This window comes from Nannobrachium achirus, assembly GCF_963921795.1.
Source record: "Nannobrachium achirus genome assembly, chromosome: 2".
In the NCBI taxonomy this organism is placed as follows: Eukaryota; Metazoa; Chordata; class Actinopteri; order Myctophiformes; family Myctophidae; genus Nannobrachium; species Nannobrachium achirus.
Window position 1 is genome coordinate 26,023,694 of NC_137811.1, and position 16,323 is coordinate 26,040,016.

The following is a 16,323-nucleotide window of genomic DNA, read 5'->3' on the forward strand; positions in this document are numbered from 1 at the left end:
GCCATCTTGCGATCTGCTATTTTTGAAAAAATCTTGAAAATGTGTGCAAGTCTTTGAATTTTTCAAATCCTTCTAAGGTTTTTTTTGCAAAACCTATGTTTCTATGTCAGTAGCGCTCAAACCTTTTCATGTGAAGGACCCCCAAAATGATATACATTTTGCCACGGACCCCCCATCTCAAAATATTTAGTTCCAGGTACCCCCCAGAAGCAAAATTTGAGTTACAAATGTTCGCTTAAAAAAATTATATATTCAAAGATTTGCTCACATTTTCAAGACTTTTCAAAAAAAATAGCAGATCTACAAGCTTGCAGCACGGCACTCTGTGCCGCGCTGTGAGCTTGTAGATCTGCTATTTTATCAATAGCTAAAGTATAAAAGAATTAAGGCCCCTCCACCTTGGGCCCTAGTAACCCAGTCCCACTTTTCCCCTCCCTTGTGACGCCCCTGCCCACAGCAATGTGGTTCATTCTCTTCTCTCTCTCTCTCTCTCTCTCTCTCTCTCTCTCTCTCTCTCTCTCTCTCTCTCTCTCTCTCTCTCTCTCTCTGGCGGACGGAGAACAGTGGCAGGAGTAATGGCACCACGCGCCCCGCCCCAAACCCACCGGGCACATTTCAAACGCATAACATGTTTAATGAAGCTAATTAATGTGTGCAGCATCTCTAATTAAGCACGCGGTAACATCTGTACCGGGGACGAGACCACTCACACCTGTGAGAGAGTGCCTCGCTGGTGAGCGCCCTCCCCCCTTTTTTAACCCCTGAAATTAGTGTGTAATTGGCCAGGAAAATCAAAACGGGACAAGAGAGGCATAATTTAGTCCAGAGTGCTGTGGTATTGCCACAACAACTGTCTGGTGCGCAAATGCACGCGTCGGAAAAACACTGTTTTGAATCGCTTACTCCCGAGTTTCTGATCAGCGTTGTCTAGGTAAGATGTGAATTAGACAATATATCGTCATTGTCGGGTGAAAACCTTGTATGTCCAAAACCGTTTGTTTTGCATTCATCATTTTAAAAATGATTTAAACTAGTGAAAACAGACGATCTACAAGCACACAACGGGTGTGCTTGTAGATCGGCTGTTTTCACTACTTTTGTGCGAACGGCCTTGTATGACGAAGCAGGGCTTTACTTTTACTCCTGCCTCTCCATCATAAAGACAAGGGAGACTGGTTGTTGTACTTCCAAAAAAAATAAAATACTGATTGCTTTTTAATATCACTGCCTACGGGCACACATTTAGTCGTCGCATTGCCCTTTTACGTGAAATTGAATTCCTTCTCTATTGCGTGATTTTTAATCCTGACGTCCAGGGGCCACAGAATCGATTCCTTCAGCCCCTCTTTGACTTTAATTGTTGTTTAGAAGGAGGCCATTTTGCAACAACATCCCTCAGGTTGCTTTTGCCCCTATCTATTTATTCTGGAAAATGGAAACCTCATGTCGTCGTTGTCGGGCGGAAACCTTGTATCTCCCAAGTTTCAAATGTGTGCGTTCTTTCGCGAAGTAAAGCCCTGCTTCATCATACAAGGCCGGCGCGCAAACGTAGTGAAAACAGCAGATCTACAAGCACACAACGCCTAGCACCGCGAGGCGTTGTAGATCGGCTGTTTTCACTAGTTTAAATCATTTTTAAAATGATAAATGCAAAACGAACGGTTTTGGACATACAAGGTTTCCACCCGACAACGACGATATGTTACTTTTCAGAATTCAAATACATTATTTTTGCAAAAGTAGCAGATCTAAAAGCTCAAAACGTGTCGATTCATGACGTGTTTGGAGCTTGTAGATCTGCTACTTTTGGTGCTTTTATGTGACGCTGTAGTATGATCATCAAGTATGGCATTAATTTACGAAAAAAAATATTTCTGCCCGACAGCAACGACATTATGTGTATTATGACCTCTGTGTAGTTGGAGCCCAGTATTGGATTCTTGGAAGGACGGAAGCAAGGAAATCTCTCAACAGCAGCAACAGCAAAACGCATACAGATTACAGACCACAGTACTTGTATTTTCCGGAAAACACAGAGCACACGTGAGGAAGCTGTGCCTGCACAGAGGATACACCCTTCAGTGAACACGGAAACAGTCCATTTTAATTGCTTAACGATGATATAATGTACGGGGAGGAGGTACTGTAATTGAGTGCTCGGAACCATTTTGTGCAGTTGTGTGTATGAGTATGCGTGCGTGGTGTGCGTGGAGGTTATAATTGTGTCAACGTTGGCGTGGTATACATAGCTCATTAAAGTTCATGTCAAGCAATCAGTCAGGCTAGCGGTGCGTAGACAGAAATAACCAGGGGTGAAGCTTCTCATCGGCATTTACACTGTGCTGTGTTCTAGAACAAACCAACCACCGGAGCATCAAAGAATCATTATTCAGATGATGTCTTTGTTGCCTTCCAGAGCAGATTGAGCGGGCCAGGGAGGGAAGGTGTCTGTGAAAATGTGTCACAGCTAGGGATGGGACCATATGAAAATTTCATATCACGATTATTGTGACTAAAGAAATCCTGATTTACGATATTTTCGCGATAATCAAAATCCACTATCCTGGGGCGGAACATTTGCCAAAAAATAGCCGATCTACAAGCTCACAACGCGTCACAACGTGACGCGTTGTGAGCTTGTAGATCGGCTATTTTTTGGCAAAGACATTTGATACAGTGAAAAAAGACTGTATCAAGTATGTATATTATAAGTACCTTTTACTAATTATAGAGGGATTAAGTGGTACTGAATATGCAGCTCGGCAAATAAAAGGTGAATTCATCCCAGTGCATGACGGAGGACGATATCACGATATATTAAATCACCACAATACGATTAAGGTGATTGTTTTTAATCGCGATAAACGATACTATCACGTATCGTCCCATCCCTAGTCACAGCGTTTTGGTGACATGCAGCCATTTCCCCAGGGCTTGCAAAAACCAAACAAAATACTCATTCGGGATGGGAGTGAAACATAACGTGACATAGCAACCAATATTGCTGTGTCTTGACTCACCCAACCCCCTCCCCCTTCAGACATGCACGAACATCCACGGACATGAAGACATAAGCCATGTTTTATACTTTGTCGCACACCGGTGTCACACGCTGACGATAGCCGATCTACAAGCTCACAGTGCGTCACAGCGTGGCGCGCCGAGAGCTTGCAGATTGTCTTCGGTGTGACGCGATGCGCGGCCAAGTATATCTCAGGCAATACAGTACAGTCATATATATCCCCCTCCCCCTCTCTTCCTCCTCCCTGCCCGAGCCCTGAGAGAGAGAGATAGTGAGCGAGCGCTGTGACTCGTTGTTTGCGTGCGTGCGTGCGTACTGTATGTGCGCATCTGTGCGAGCTTGTGTGTGTGCCGGTGCATTTGTATCTTGTTTGTGTATGTTACAGCGTGTTAATTTGACTTTGCAGTCAGATGACAGTGCCCCTGTACAATATGACGCTCAAATGTGCCAAGTGCGGAGTTATCTCGTCGGCTGACGTTTCCACCACAGCTACCAGTAACGCCATGTTAGTCCCGCTAATTATTTACCTTAACTCTGCCTTACCTCTCTGATCTGTTCTTCTCGCCTTCCTTCCTTTCCTTTCCTTCCTCACTCAGTTTGTTTTTTCTTTCCTTTACCCTCTCCTGCCATTCCTTCTTCTCTCTTGTGCCCCCCTGCCCTCCCCCGTTCTGAGGGTCTCAGAATTATAAGAGGCTAAGAAAACATATGCTGCTGAGGGTGAAATTACGTGTGTGTGTGTGTGTGTGTGTGTGTGTGTGTGTGTGTGTGTGTGTGTGTGTGTGTGTGTGTGTGTGTGTGTGTGTGTGTGTGTGTGTGTGTGTGTGTGTGTGTGTGTGTGTGTGTGTGTGTGTGTGTGTGTGTGTGTGTGTGTGTGTGTGTGTGTGTGTGTGCACGTGTTTGTATGCAGTACACAGGCTGTGTGTGTGTGTACGCGTGTGTGCATGCGTGTACATGCGCGTGTGGTAAATGAGATCATTTGTGCTGCTAAAGCTGCAATCCGTAGGTTTTTTTTTGTCCTCTCCCTATGGAGAGAGATAATTGCAACTGTAACGCCCCGATTCGAACCCAGATATCTACCGCACATCCAAATGAAAACCCCCCTTTGGCCAAGGGAAATATTGCATGTAAGCAGCACTTACCCAGCACCAGGGCCTATATTTCTCAGTGGAAGAGTACAGACCTCCAACCACTACAGTTGTGTTAGTAATGTTGTATCAACAAGACTGTTCCCTGCCTCTTCTGGATCAGGGCCCACTGAAAAGTGTTCCCCGCCCACCCATCTGACCACTTAACACAGCCTTTCAGGCTGCACAATATATCGTTATCGTATTGTTATCGAGGTATGACCATGCACTAGGACATTCACGAATAGTGATTTTTAGTATTCGAATTATTCGACCTCAAAGTTTCCGAATAGTCGAATATTCGACAGGACTGGCCAAACTGTCAAATATTAAGTAAGCAAGAGGCGAACATTGTGAAAATAGCAGATCTACCGGTACATGCCCACAACGCCTCGCAACACGGATCTATGGCTATTTTCACAATATTTATCTGCGGAACCGAGTCACATTAAATGTAATACCTACAATTTCAAGTGCTTGTCAGGGTGGGGGTCCCCAGGTCAAATATGTTTATTTTGGGTGTCACGGCCTAAAAAAGGTTTGAGAACCCCTGGTATTAACAAATTCATCCACCAGGGGCATTTACAACTCATTCTTATGACTTCCTATCTAGCCAAGCTTTATAAACTATATATTTTTTAAAGAGAAAACAATAAAAAAATGAAAATAAGCGAATATTCGACATCGGGGAACAACGTCGAATAGTGACTTTGATATTCGAAGATTCGAATATTTGGTGAATGCCCTACCATGCACAATATCAGAGATATCGATATCGTTATCGTTGCCCATATCGCCAATAACGCCAATATCGCTCATATCGTTGCCTTTTAGAATATCAAATAACAAGCGTGGGAACCCAATAACACTTAAAATCAAGAGTGATATAGACTTGTTGTTATGCTGTTTTTTGAATAATGCTTAGTTTTAACACTTAAAATATTGAATATGAAATGTGTACCGTAATATTCTATATCGTATCGATATCAAAATATTTGGCACACATACCGAGATAAGACATCTTGTCCATATCGTGCAACCCTAATTTTCAGCGCATTTTTTAATTTAATGACCAATCAATCAACTGTGTTGCAGCTTGGATAAATGGAACTAACACATACTTTCAGTTATTTATCGGTATCACACTCTTTTCATTAATTTATTTTAATAATAATGGTATATTATATTTAAAATCGGGGTGCCCACAGACAATATCCTCAAGGAATCCCTGCTCTACTCACAGTTGGGTGACTGGTTCAAACAACGCTTTGTTTCATTAGAAATAAGTCCCGGATTGCAGCTTTAAGCGATGATGAGGCTAGAGGATGAACAGTCAGTGGCAGTGAGCCTTGAGATGTCCTCGGGACATGAATACAGTTACACTGCAATCTGCACAGCGTTCACACTGGGGAACAATCCACATGCTCTCTGGGTAATTCACTTGTCGGGTTGTATCACTTAGTGTGTGAATGTGCACACTGTGTGTGTGCATGCGTGTGTGTGTGTGCGCGCGCGTGTGTGCGTGTGTGCGTGTGTGTGTGTGTGTGTGTGTGCGTGAGTGCGTGCGTGCGTGCGTGCGTGCGTGAGTGCGTGTGCGCGAGGCATGCGTGTGCTTAGTGGACATAGAGTGGTTAACATTTTGATGATGACATTTCCCAGGAGTGCATACATAGCAGACCAATGAGACCATAGCAGTAGAAACCCGAGCATAGTTTCCAACCCAAAAGTGAATGCAGCAAAAGTCCTTTTTTTAAAACATCTGAACAATAGATAATTATCTGCCAAAGAGGCCGATGTCTGATGTACTTTTATTTTATTATGTTATAGAATATCGTCACTGTCGGGCAGAAACCTTGTATCTCCAAGTTTCAAATTTGTATGTTTTTTCGCAAAGTAAAGCCCTGCTTCATCAGACAAGGCTGTCGCACTAAAGTAGTGAAAACAGCAGATCGGCTGTTTTCACTAGTTTAGTTCATTTTTTTTAATTATATAAAAAAACGAATGGTTTTGGACATACAAGGTTTCCACCCGACAACGACGATGTGCACTTTAAAGCAAACGATGAGACCTAGACTGAATTAGAGGACACAGAAAAGACGCAAAGAAAATCTGTGTTTGCAGAGTGGGAGTTAATAATAGGAATAATGATGTGGACCAGGGGATAATCTCTCTGTCCTTCTACATGTATCCTCTCTTTTCCGTTTATCTCTGCCTTTTGTTGTTGTTTCGTTTTCATTTATTTTTTCTGCTATATTTTCCTTTGTTTCTCCTCACCGCTCACCCCCCCCCGCTCTCCCTCCTCTATCCTGTGGCCTCCTCGTTTCATTATGGTTTGACTTTGCCATCTTAAGCATACATGCATGTCATATATGTGAATTATGGACATATATCTCAAGCCATTTATGGATGTATGTTTCTGTTTGGTGATGTTTTAGCATACAGTACTAGTCCTATAAAGCGTTTGCCCTTTCAAATTCAGCCATTGTATTTCGTGCATGCGTATAGAGTCGTAGACTTCTGACTTGTAGTTGAATGGGCGTGAGTCTAGTTTTAGGCTTTTTTTCCATTGGGTATTTTGTAGCCCTGCTGCTGTGATGTGGCATTGAAATAGAGGTAAAGAAATTGCCTTAGATGGAAGCCTTCTGTACATCACTGCACTGCATATTATCGTCAATGTTGGACAGAAACCTTGTATGTCCAAAAGTCAGGAAATGGTTAAAAGAACCTGTCTTTCAATGGATCCAATGTATAGTTACCATTTAGTTAAAAGCTCTGGTTAATACTTTGCATTGGTTCAATTATTAGAAAACCCACCTTTCGACCTGATGTCCCTGTATTGGGCAAGTCATTAAAGTCATTAACTTATTTTTTTATTTGTAAAATAGCACATCCTGCAAGCTCACAGAGATTGCACATCTGCTAGTTTCGCTACTTTTGTGTGCCAGTGTCAAACAACAAAGTATAAAATTAGAGCAATGATTAAATAAAACATGAAAGATCAAATGGAGATGCAAGGTTTCTGCCCGACAGCAATGATACGTTGCCTACTGAATATGAAACACATTCAAAGTGAACTAATTAACTACACAAAACTACTGCTCATTAACAATGTAGAGAGTAGAGGTTGTTTCATCTGTCTTTAGGGCTGTCACGATTATGTCATTTTGCTTGTCGATGAATTGTCACTCAAATAATTGCGATTACCGATTGAATAGGCCTTGTAAAAGTTGCACGGGGCAGATATGACTAAAAAGTTAAATACACAAAGAAATGATTGACCATGACCGATACCAGCAATAATCAAAATCAATAATGTGCGAAACAATCCAGAATGCCTCGTATTATGGCCAACATACGCCATATTTACTATGTTATACTAAAACTCTGTTACAAGACAGTGGAAATAGCCGATCTACACGCTCCCAACGCGTCACGCGTCGTGAGCTTGTAGATCTGCTACTTCCACTATTTCTGAAACCTTTTCAAAACTTACGGCATGAATATTTTTCAACGCGATTACGACGACTATGCAAAAGATATAAAGGAATAATTAAATTGCAAACAGGCGATCATGTCATAATTGTGACAGGCCTATATCTGTCTTGCCCTCTCTGTATCCTGGCTGAATGTTGAAAGGTATTCTCTCTGCCCCTCACCCCCCGCCACCCCCACCCAGGGCGTCCCTGTGGAGCTCCTGTGTGGTCCTGCCCCTGCTGGCCCTCACCTGGATGTCGGCGGTCCTGGCCATCACGGACCGCCGCTCCGCGCTCTTTCAGATCCTCTTCGCCGTCTTCGACTCGCTGGAGGGCTTCGTCATCGTCATGGTGCACTGCATCCTGCGCAGAGAGGTACGTACGACAGTAACCCGAGCATTTTTTCATTTTCAAAATGATTCAAACTAGTGAAAACAGCAGATCTACAAGCACACAACGCCTCGCACCGCGAGGCGTTGTGTGCTTGTAGATCAGCTGTTTTCACTACTTTTGTGCGACGGCCTTGTATGATGAAGCAGGGCTTTACTTTGCGAAAGAACGTACACATTTGAAACTTGGAGATACGAGGTTTCCACCCGACGATATATATCGTCGTCGTCGGGTGGAAACCTCGTGTGTCCGTTCGCTTATCATTTTGAAAATGATTTAAACTAGTGAAAATAGCCGATCTACAAGCACACAACGCCTCGTGGTGCGAGGCGTTGTGTGCTTGTAGATCTGCTGTTTTCACAAATTTTGTGCGACAATTTTGTGCTGTGAAGCAGGGCTTTACTTTATGAAAAAAAAAAGAACGTACAAATTTGAAACTTGGAGATACGAGGTTTCCGCCCGACAACAACAACGATATATATTTCATGTTTTATCGCGCCTTGTTATCCCGGCACGTTGTTGTGGGTGTTGTTTTTCGTGTTTTACTGTGTATGTCGGTTTTGGCGGGCGATAGAGAGAGCGTAAAAGATGGAGATTGACGAGGGAAAGAAAATGGCTTGTTTGATGTGATGCCGGCGGTGCTGCTGGGGGGTCGTGACCTGACGCACAGCCTGTGTGTGTTGTGGTGTTGCAGGTGCAGGAGGCGGTCAAGTGCCGTGTGGTGGACAGGCAGGAGGACGCTAACGGAGACTCGGGAGGATCTTTCCAAAATGGCCATGCTCAGCTTATGGTAGGAAATATGGGAATTCAAAGACAAAATAACGCACATTTTCCGCTGTTTGGTGCTGAGCTTAAACCGCCAAAGCAGTATTACTAGAAACAAGAAGGTGGCTCGCAACTCACTTTGAGTAGCTCCAATATTTATTTGACAACAAAGCAGCAGAATACATGTTTCTACCGTCTTGGGTCTTCTTCAGTACTTAACCGGAAATAGAAAACGACATTTATACACATATACAAAAAATGTATAGATAGATAGATAGATAGATAGATACCTTTATTATCCCAAGGGGGAAATTCAGTTGTCCAGTTCTAGCACAGCAGTATACAGTTATTTACAAAGTTACAGAGACGTAAGAAAAAAGATAGATAAGAAAAAAAAAACAAGAAAAAAAAAACAAGAGCAGTACAGTACATGTAAATACATTTTTATATACAGTAGAGGTAAATAGGTGATTGGCCCCACCTGGTGAGCAGGAGCATCACCAGGAAAACATACATGATATTTGTAAACATAATTGAAATACAAAACCTGGGGCATTTAAATTTAGGAAATATAGGAATACCATTTGGGGAATAATATGCGTTTTTTTTTCTGTCCCAAGATTGTGTATCGTCATTAAATGTTGCTCTTATTTTACTTTTCAAATAAACGTATTTTCCCCCCTCCATAGACTGACTTTGAGAAAGACGTCGATATCGCCTGCAGATCGGGTAAGTGTTTTTGTTTGCACTCGCATGCGTGTGTGTCTAGTGTATATAGGGCATTCACGAATAGTGATTTTTGGTATTCGAATTATTCGACCTCAAAGTATTCGAATAGACGAATATTCGACACGACTGGCCAAACTGTCAAATATTTAGTAAGCAAGAGGCGAACATTGTGAAAATAGCTGATCTACATGCGTAGCATGTAGATCAGCTATTTTCACAATATTTATCTACGGAACTGAGTCACATGTAATACCTACAATCCCAAGTGCTTGTCAGGGAGTGGGTCCCCAGTTCAAATATGTTTATTTTGAGGGTCACGGCCTAAAAAGGTTTGAGAACCCCTGGTATAGAGCATTAACAAATTCATCCACCAGGGGCACTGACAACTCATTCTTATGACTTCCTATCTAGCCAAGCTTTATAAACTATATATTTTTTAAAGAGAAAACAATAAGAAAATAAAGAAAATTAGCGAATATTCGGCTTCGGTGAACAATGTCGAATAGTGACTTTGATATTCGAATATTCGAATATTTGGTGAATGCCCTAGTGTCTAGTGTACATGTATTGTACGTGTGTGTGTGTGTGTGTGTGTGTGTGTGTGTGTGTCCTCTTTGAAGACTGTCATCGGGAAGGCGCACCTGTCTCTTTGTGTTCTCCGCTCCCACGTCTCGCGTACTTCAGATTCCTCTGTGCTATCAGAACAGATGTGAGGTTTGTCCCTGGTCTCAATTCTCCATGTGTGTCTCACAATCAGCGGCGCGGCACAACCTCCCCGGCGCCCAAGCGACGAAGGAGGCATTTTTTTTTTTTGGTGACAAGACAGACACACAGCAGCGCTGCGTTACAGCTGCGTAACACAATTTAGCCCCGGCTGTCGGGAGCGGGGCCGCATGTGTTTTGCCGCCGCGCGGCTATATGCAGATAAATAGGGCTGTCTGAGCCTCTCCTACGCGGCGGGCGTATAATTAAGTCCCTCCCGACAGTGCGGCATCAGATAGAGTCTCTTCGTCTGATTTCCGTTGGGGGAGCAAGGAGCTGATTATCTCTTGAGACAGGATATCAAGAGAAGCATCTGGAGCAGAAATGCTGTTGACACGCAGACTGGAGATGAGATGGAAAAGAACAGGGACTAAATGATTTGGATGTTTTCCCCTCTTTCTGTAGCCGAGTGGGCGGGCGGGCGGGCGGCGCACTGTCGGATGAGTGTTTTGTGGCGTGGATCCACTGTCTGTTGTCTGATGCTGTTCACCAGCCTGGACAGTGTGTGTGTGTGTGTGTGTGTGTGTGATATGTGCTCTGTAAGCCAGCAGTGCTGCTTGTGGTGTGAAATGGGGTTCACAGTGCTAACAGTTGTCTGGCACAGTGTCAGTGATGGAGGGTTTAACCGCTTAAACCCCAGACTCTACTGTTCTGAACGTTCAGAGAAAATAGCCAATCTGCAAGCTCACAATGCACATTGTTAGCACGTCGACAAATTATTTTGGGCAAAGAAAATATTGTACATTATACAACGGGTAGTTCTGATGAAGCAATCTGATTGGTTCAAATAGCTATCTACCCATGCTTCAAACCGGCATGATGGCTTTGCTAGCGGTTTTCATGGGAGGTTCAGGGACATGGTAGCTAAATCTGGTGTTAAAGAATATACATTTCTATTGAATATCTTAATTACAATGAAATGGAGTGTTAAAAAACATTAAGGGTAACTGTTTTATAATCGCAACATTACTATATTGTGATTATAGGCACTTCAGCAAGGTAAAGCACATCCTCTCAAGCAATATTGCTTAAAGATGGGATGCCATGATTTTCCCCCTCCTACAACATAATCATCAGGTATTATGATTATACTTGGAGAAAGACTTTTTCAAAAAAGTGTGCAGAAAGTTAAAATTATGTTTTTACGTGGCCACACCCACCTGTTCATTAAGTATGCCTGGTTGTCAGGTGGGTGGTGACCCAAGCCACACCCACAGATGTTGTTGGATGGTGAAAAGGGGAGGGGGTGTACAAAAACTATGGCACCACCTCTTTAAGTGAAAACAGGAGAGGGCCTAGTGTAGAGGTCAACCAAGTATGAGTTTAACTGTAATATCTGTGTCAGCCTGCATGTGTCCACCTATAGTCCCTTTCCACGCACTCTGTCCTCCCTAACCTAACCCTTTTCGGCAAAGATAATATTATTGTACAGCTAATTATATAGAGTTTAAGTGGTTAATCAATGTGAAATAACTCGCTGGTGAGCTCTCTAGTGTGAATATCTGCGTGTGTCCACCTTTAGTGATCCTCTCATGCCTCCCACAGGCACCCTGAAGCGCTCCTCTGTCCCGGGGGAGGAGAAGGCCTCGGCTGGGACCCACACCCTCCAGAAGGGCTCCAACTTCAACACCATGCCGGCCAGCATGGCCAAGGTGCACCTCCAGAACGTCAACGACTACAGCAGCCACACCCTGACCCTGCGGAGGGAGAAGGGCGCCGCCAAGGGCATCAGCACCGAGCTGCCGGGCGCCAAGTCCATCTACATCTGCGACGGCGAGCTCTTCAAGCAGCTGGACGGGGACCTGACACGGGCGCCCGGGGAGGGCGCCGCTCCCGACGGGACGGGCACGGGCTACCTCATCCTGCCCAACAACAACAACACGGGCACCCTGAAGCCCGCCAAGGGCGGCAAAGAGGACCCGGCGGCCAAGTACAACATCAGCATTGAGCAGCTGCCCCAGACCAGGCTCATCCACTTGGCCAACAATGGCGAGCCCGTGCCCGGCTTCGGGCTGAAGAGCCTGCCCTCCGACCAGGTGAGCGTGTCGTGCTCGGAGAGGGACTCGCCGATGCACAACCAGCAGAACCTGTCCAGAGACACCCAGATGACCTGCAGCACGGGCGACGGGGGCGACTCCGCCAACTCTGGCATGATGTCCAAGAGCGAGACGGTCTCCACGCTCTCCATGAGCTCCCTGGAGGTACGACAGAGACCGAGGTGTCAAGCTGGTTGCACACTGCTGCGTTATTTCGTTGCGAAATGCGTTTTTCAGGGCAAGGAGAGAGCGAGAGAGAGAGAGAGAGAGAGCAAGGGACCCAGACGTGGTCCGAAAATAAATACGAAACGGGTGGCAGTGTGCAAACGTGATTGACATAACATGAGGTTGATTTCTTTATTTACTTGCTCTGAAATTCGCTCCTATATTCAGCCAAAAATGCAGCAGTGTGCAACAAGCCAACAACCTTAAGATATGTTTTCATGCAATCAAGAGAGAGCGAACTCATACAGGATGCCAACATCAAATTGGAAGTGATGAAATTCAAAACATGAGCAGGCAAAATTAGAACTCTACGACAAAGATTGATTGTTTGATTGATTGAATACTTTATTAACAAGTTGCACACAGTACAGCAAGTACAGTTACGCAAGCAACGCTAAAAGAAGAACACAAAAAAGCCTTGATGGCTTGATTCCATTGTGGTCCTATGTATTCAATTCATCATCAAGACTTGGAGCAATAAAAGATACCCTAGAAGACTTATTGATCTAGGTCCTGTTGTAAATTGCGGACAGGTGCTCTTTCATATTGGTTTTGGTTGAGGATAGGGAGTCGCACCATTTGATAGGTAGGTGGTGGGGCGCTCCACATTTTGGTGGAAAAATAGTAGAATACTCTATGAAATGAAGCCTCTCTCCTGATTGGGTGAAATTGGTATCCCACCTGGACATTTATTTTCTGTTTACTTAAGCGCTGAAGAGACGGGGGAAAAGAACCGCCGTTACTGAACACACACACACACACTATACTGTAGCAATTATTGCCGTCAGAATATGGCATTAACCTTTTAACAAGAACATTCAGTAAAATGTAGATTCTTTCCATTTCCACATAAAGTGGAAATGGAAAGTTTTTTTGGAGAGAGAGAGAGAGAGAAAGAGAGAGAGAGAGAGAGAGAGAGAGAGAGAGTTTGTGTGGTTCCAAACGTCATCCTCATTTTGAATGATGATTAATTCCCACTCAGTTCCACAAAATCTCCCTCATGAAGATACAGACAGTTTGTTTCTTTGTAAAGGTCAGCATTCACTGGCACGCTCAGACACACTGCTCAGCGCACCCACAGACACCAGCCCTCTGGGATATCTCTGACCTCAGGGCCGAACACACTCCCACAATGCAGTGTGAGGCGGCAGCTGCCCAGTGGTGGAAAAAGTACTCACGTGTTTTACTTGAGTGAAAGTATCAATACTGCCATGCAGAAATACTCTGTTACAAGTAGAAGTCCGGAATTCAAAATTGACTTGAGTAAAAGTACAAACGTATTGGCATCAAAATGCACTTAAAACACCAAAAGTATAAAGTACGCATTATGCAGGATTTCCCATTTCACAAGTTTTCAATTATATGAAACTAGAGGTTCGCGGCCCTTCGGGCTGCTCACATCTAGAAATAAAAAGGAAAAAAAAAAAAAAAAAAAGGAAAAAAAAAAAGTAAAAAAAAAAAAAAAACAATTAAAAAAAAAAAATTAAAAAAAAATTTTTTTTGGGGGGGGGAACTATTGTGGCGGAACTATTGTGCCGCAGCGCACGTTTCCGGTCGGACATATTTGACCGCCGGACGCACTTCCGGTTTAGAACTCTGTGTGCTACGTGATCAGTCCTAGCCAATTGGAGTGCTGCATTTGGTTGTGTCTGACAAACTGACAAACTGACAAACAAATACCGCTGGCTGCAGTTTCAAATTGTATATAGAGATGTATGGAAGATCTTTTTAAAATAGCAGATCAACAAGCAACGCATTGTGAACTTGTAATGAAATGTACTGTAGTGCCAAAGTGGTTAATGTATGTTTTGTAATAATAATCAAAATCTACAAAGCAACTAGTAACTCAAGTTTTCAAATAATTGTTGTGGAGTAAAAGTGAAATATTTGCCTCTGAGATGTAGTGGGGTAGAAGTAAAAGTACTGAAATTTGGAAATAAAGTAAAACTACCTCAAAACTGTACTTGAGGTACAGTACTTGAGCAAATGTACTTAGTTACTTTACACCACTGCAGCTGCCACAGCAACTGAGGAGCAGCCTGAAGGTTAGGTTTTCCTTCAGCATGTCGCTCTGTGACAGGGAGGACTCAAAGGTCACTCGGTCGCAAGCTGTTAGCTGCATTATGCTCTCTGTTAGCGGCGGCGATCCTCACTCTCCCCTGTCTCACCTCTCTACCCCGAGTCCCCTCCCCCTTTTATAGCTGATCTGCAGCTGCAGAATGAAACATGAAACAGTCGAGCACTCTGTCTACTCACGAGGCAGGCGATGTAACGACAACGTCTTTATTCTCCCTCTTTTTATGTCCCTCCAGAGACGAAAATCACGCTACGCCGAGCTCGACTTTGAGGTAAATTTAGTCTGTTTTATTCAGCGTGAATTATATTTATTTATTTGTTTTTTTGGGGGAAATGGCGGTCGTATGTCTCCTAGAGATCTTCATAATCACTCCATTTTCAATGTTTTAAGACTGTGCCTGAGCCTTGTGAAATGAGCTGTTGCAGGGGTGCCGGATTTGTGAGATCGAAACCCGCTTAATGCCCTCAACCGTGTGCTCTGTGTTGTTGTCGTTACTGTGCAGAAGATAATGCACACCCGGAAGCGCCACCAGGACATGTTCCAGGACCTCAACAGAAAGATTCACACCGGGGACAAGGACAGAGACTCTCCGCCAGTGGACGGCAAGGCCGCCAAGAGATGGAGTGTGTCCTCTGCCAGCAGCGACAAGACAAACATGAGCGTAAGGACTCCACTATATCATCACTGTCGGGCAGACATCTCGTATCTCAAAGTTTCACATTTGTAGATCTTTTTCGCAAAGTAAAGCCCTGCTTCATCATATGGCCATCGCACAACAGTAGTGAAAACAGCCGATCTACAAGCACACAACGCCTCATTTTAAAAATGATAAATATAAAACAAACGGTTTTGGACCTAGAAGGTTTCCACCCGACAACGACTATATCTCATGTCGACATGTGCTCTCTCTCTATTCCTCTACTTCTCTCTCTCACACCCCCTCATACACTCTCTCTCCATCTTTCCCCTTAGTGCGCTGTATAACAAAGTGATTGCCTGTTCGAATTTTGAAGTGCTCCCTGAAGAAGGCAGCTTGTCTGTCCGAAGCGTCGGTCATCTTTGTCTCTGTGCCCACAATAAAAATTCAGCTACGAGCTACGGCTAGTGTGCGGCTAGACTCTTTTATTATTTACGATTTTGAAGTGCTGCCATAGAGGAGATTGCATGTTTTTTTCCCCCCCCTGTCTGCCTATAAGAAAAACACATCATCATTCCCCTCCTCATCTGCCCCTCCTCTCTCTTAGGACAAGCAGCAGACCCCCAGCAAGAGAGCCTGGGAGGGCATCACTCGGAAGAACCACTCCCCGCCGTCCTGGGTACGCAAGGACCTGGAGACGGTAGCGGCCTCGCCCCTGGAGATGCAGTCTGTGGAGTGGGAGAAGGCCAGCGCCACCATCCCTCTGGTGGGCCAGGAGATCATGGACCTGCAGACGGAGGTGTGAGGGGCCGCCCCCCCCCCAGCAGGCCGACCCGCTCCCCCCCGACGTTCTGTTAACCCACATGATCTCAGAATAAACACGCCGCCGCACACACCCCACTTACCGCCCCTGCTCCGTATCTCCACATAAAGGCTGGACAAAAAACCCATTCGGAAAAAAAGGGTCTTAGAGGGGAAGGAGAACAAGTGTGAGAGAGAAGGAGTGATGAGCAAGCATCAGCGGATTAAGACAGAAGGTCTAATTGAGGAGAGAGATGATGTTTGTGCGGTGACTTCTTTTGT

General features: G+C 44.3%; 1 protein-coding gene across 1 annotated transcript in view; it reads left to right on the plus strand.

The window, feature by feature from the left end:
* adgrb1a (adhesion G protein-coupled receptor B1a) overlaps window positions 1-16,045 on the plus strand; it is a gene marked incomplete at both ends in the record, with an annotated part of 153,781 nt that extends 137,736 nt beyond the window's left edge. Inside the window, 8 exons of the mRNA XM_080753315.1 lie at window positions 3,429-3,527; window positions 7,823-7,994; window positions 8,704-8,799; window positions 9,464-9,503; window positions 11,811-12,466; window positions 14,839-14,874; window positions 15,106-15,264; window positions 15,848-16,045. Of these exons, the coding sequence (XP_080609441.1) occupies window positions 3,429-3,527; window positions 7,823-7,994; window positions 8,704-8,799; window positions 9,464-9,503; window positions 11,811-12,466; window positions 14,839-14,874; window positions 15,106-15,264; window positions 15,848-16,045 (1,456 nt within the window). The remainder of the gene's footprint in view (window positions 1-3,428; window positions 3,528-7,822; window positions 7,995-8,703; window positions 8,800-9,463; window positions 9,504-11,810; window positions 12,467-14,838; window positions 14,875-15,105; window positions 15,265-15,847) is intronic.
* Between the last annotated feature and the right edge of the window lie 278 nt (window positions 16,046-16,323).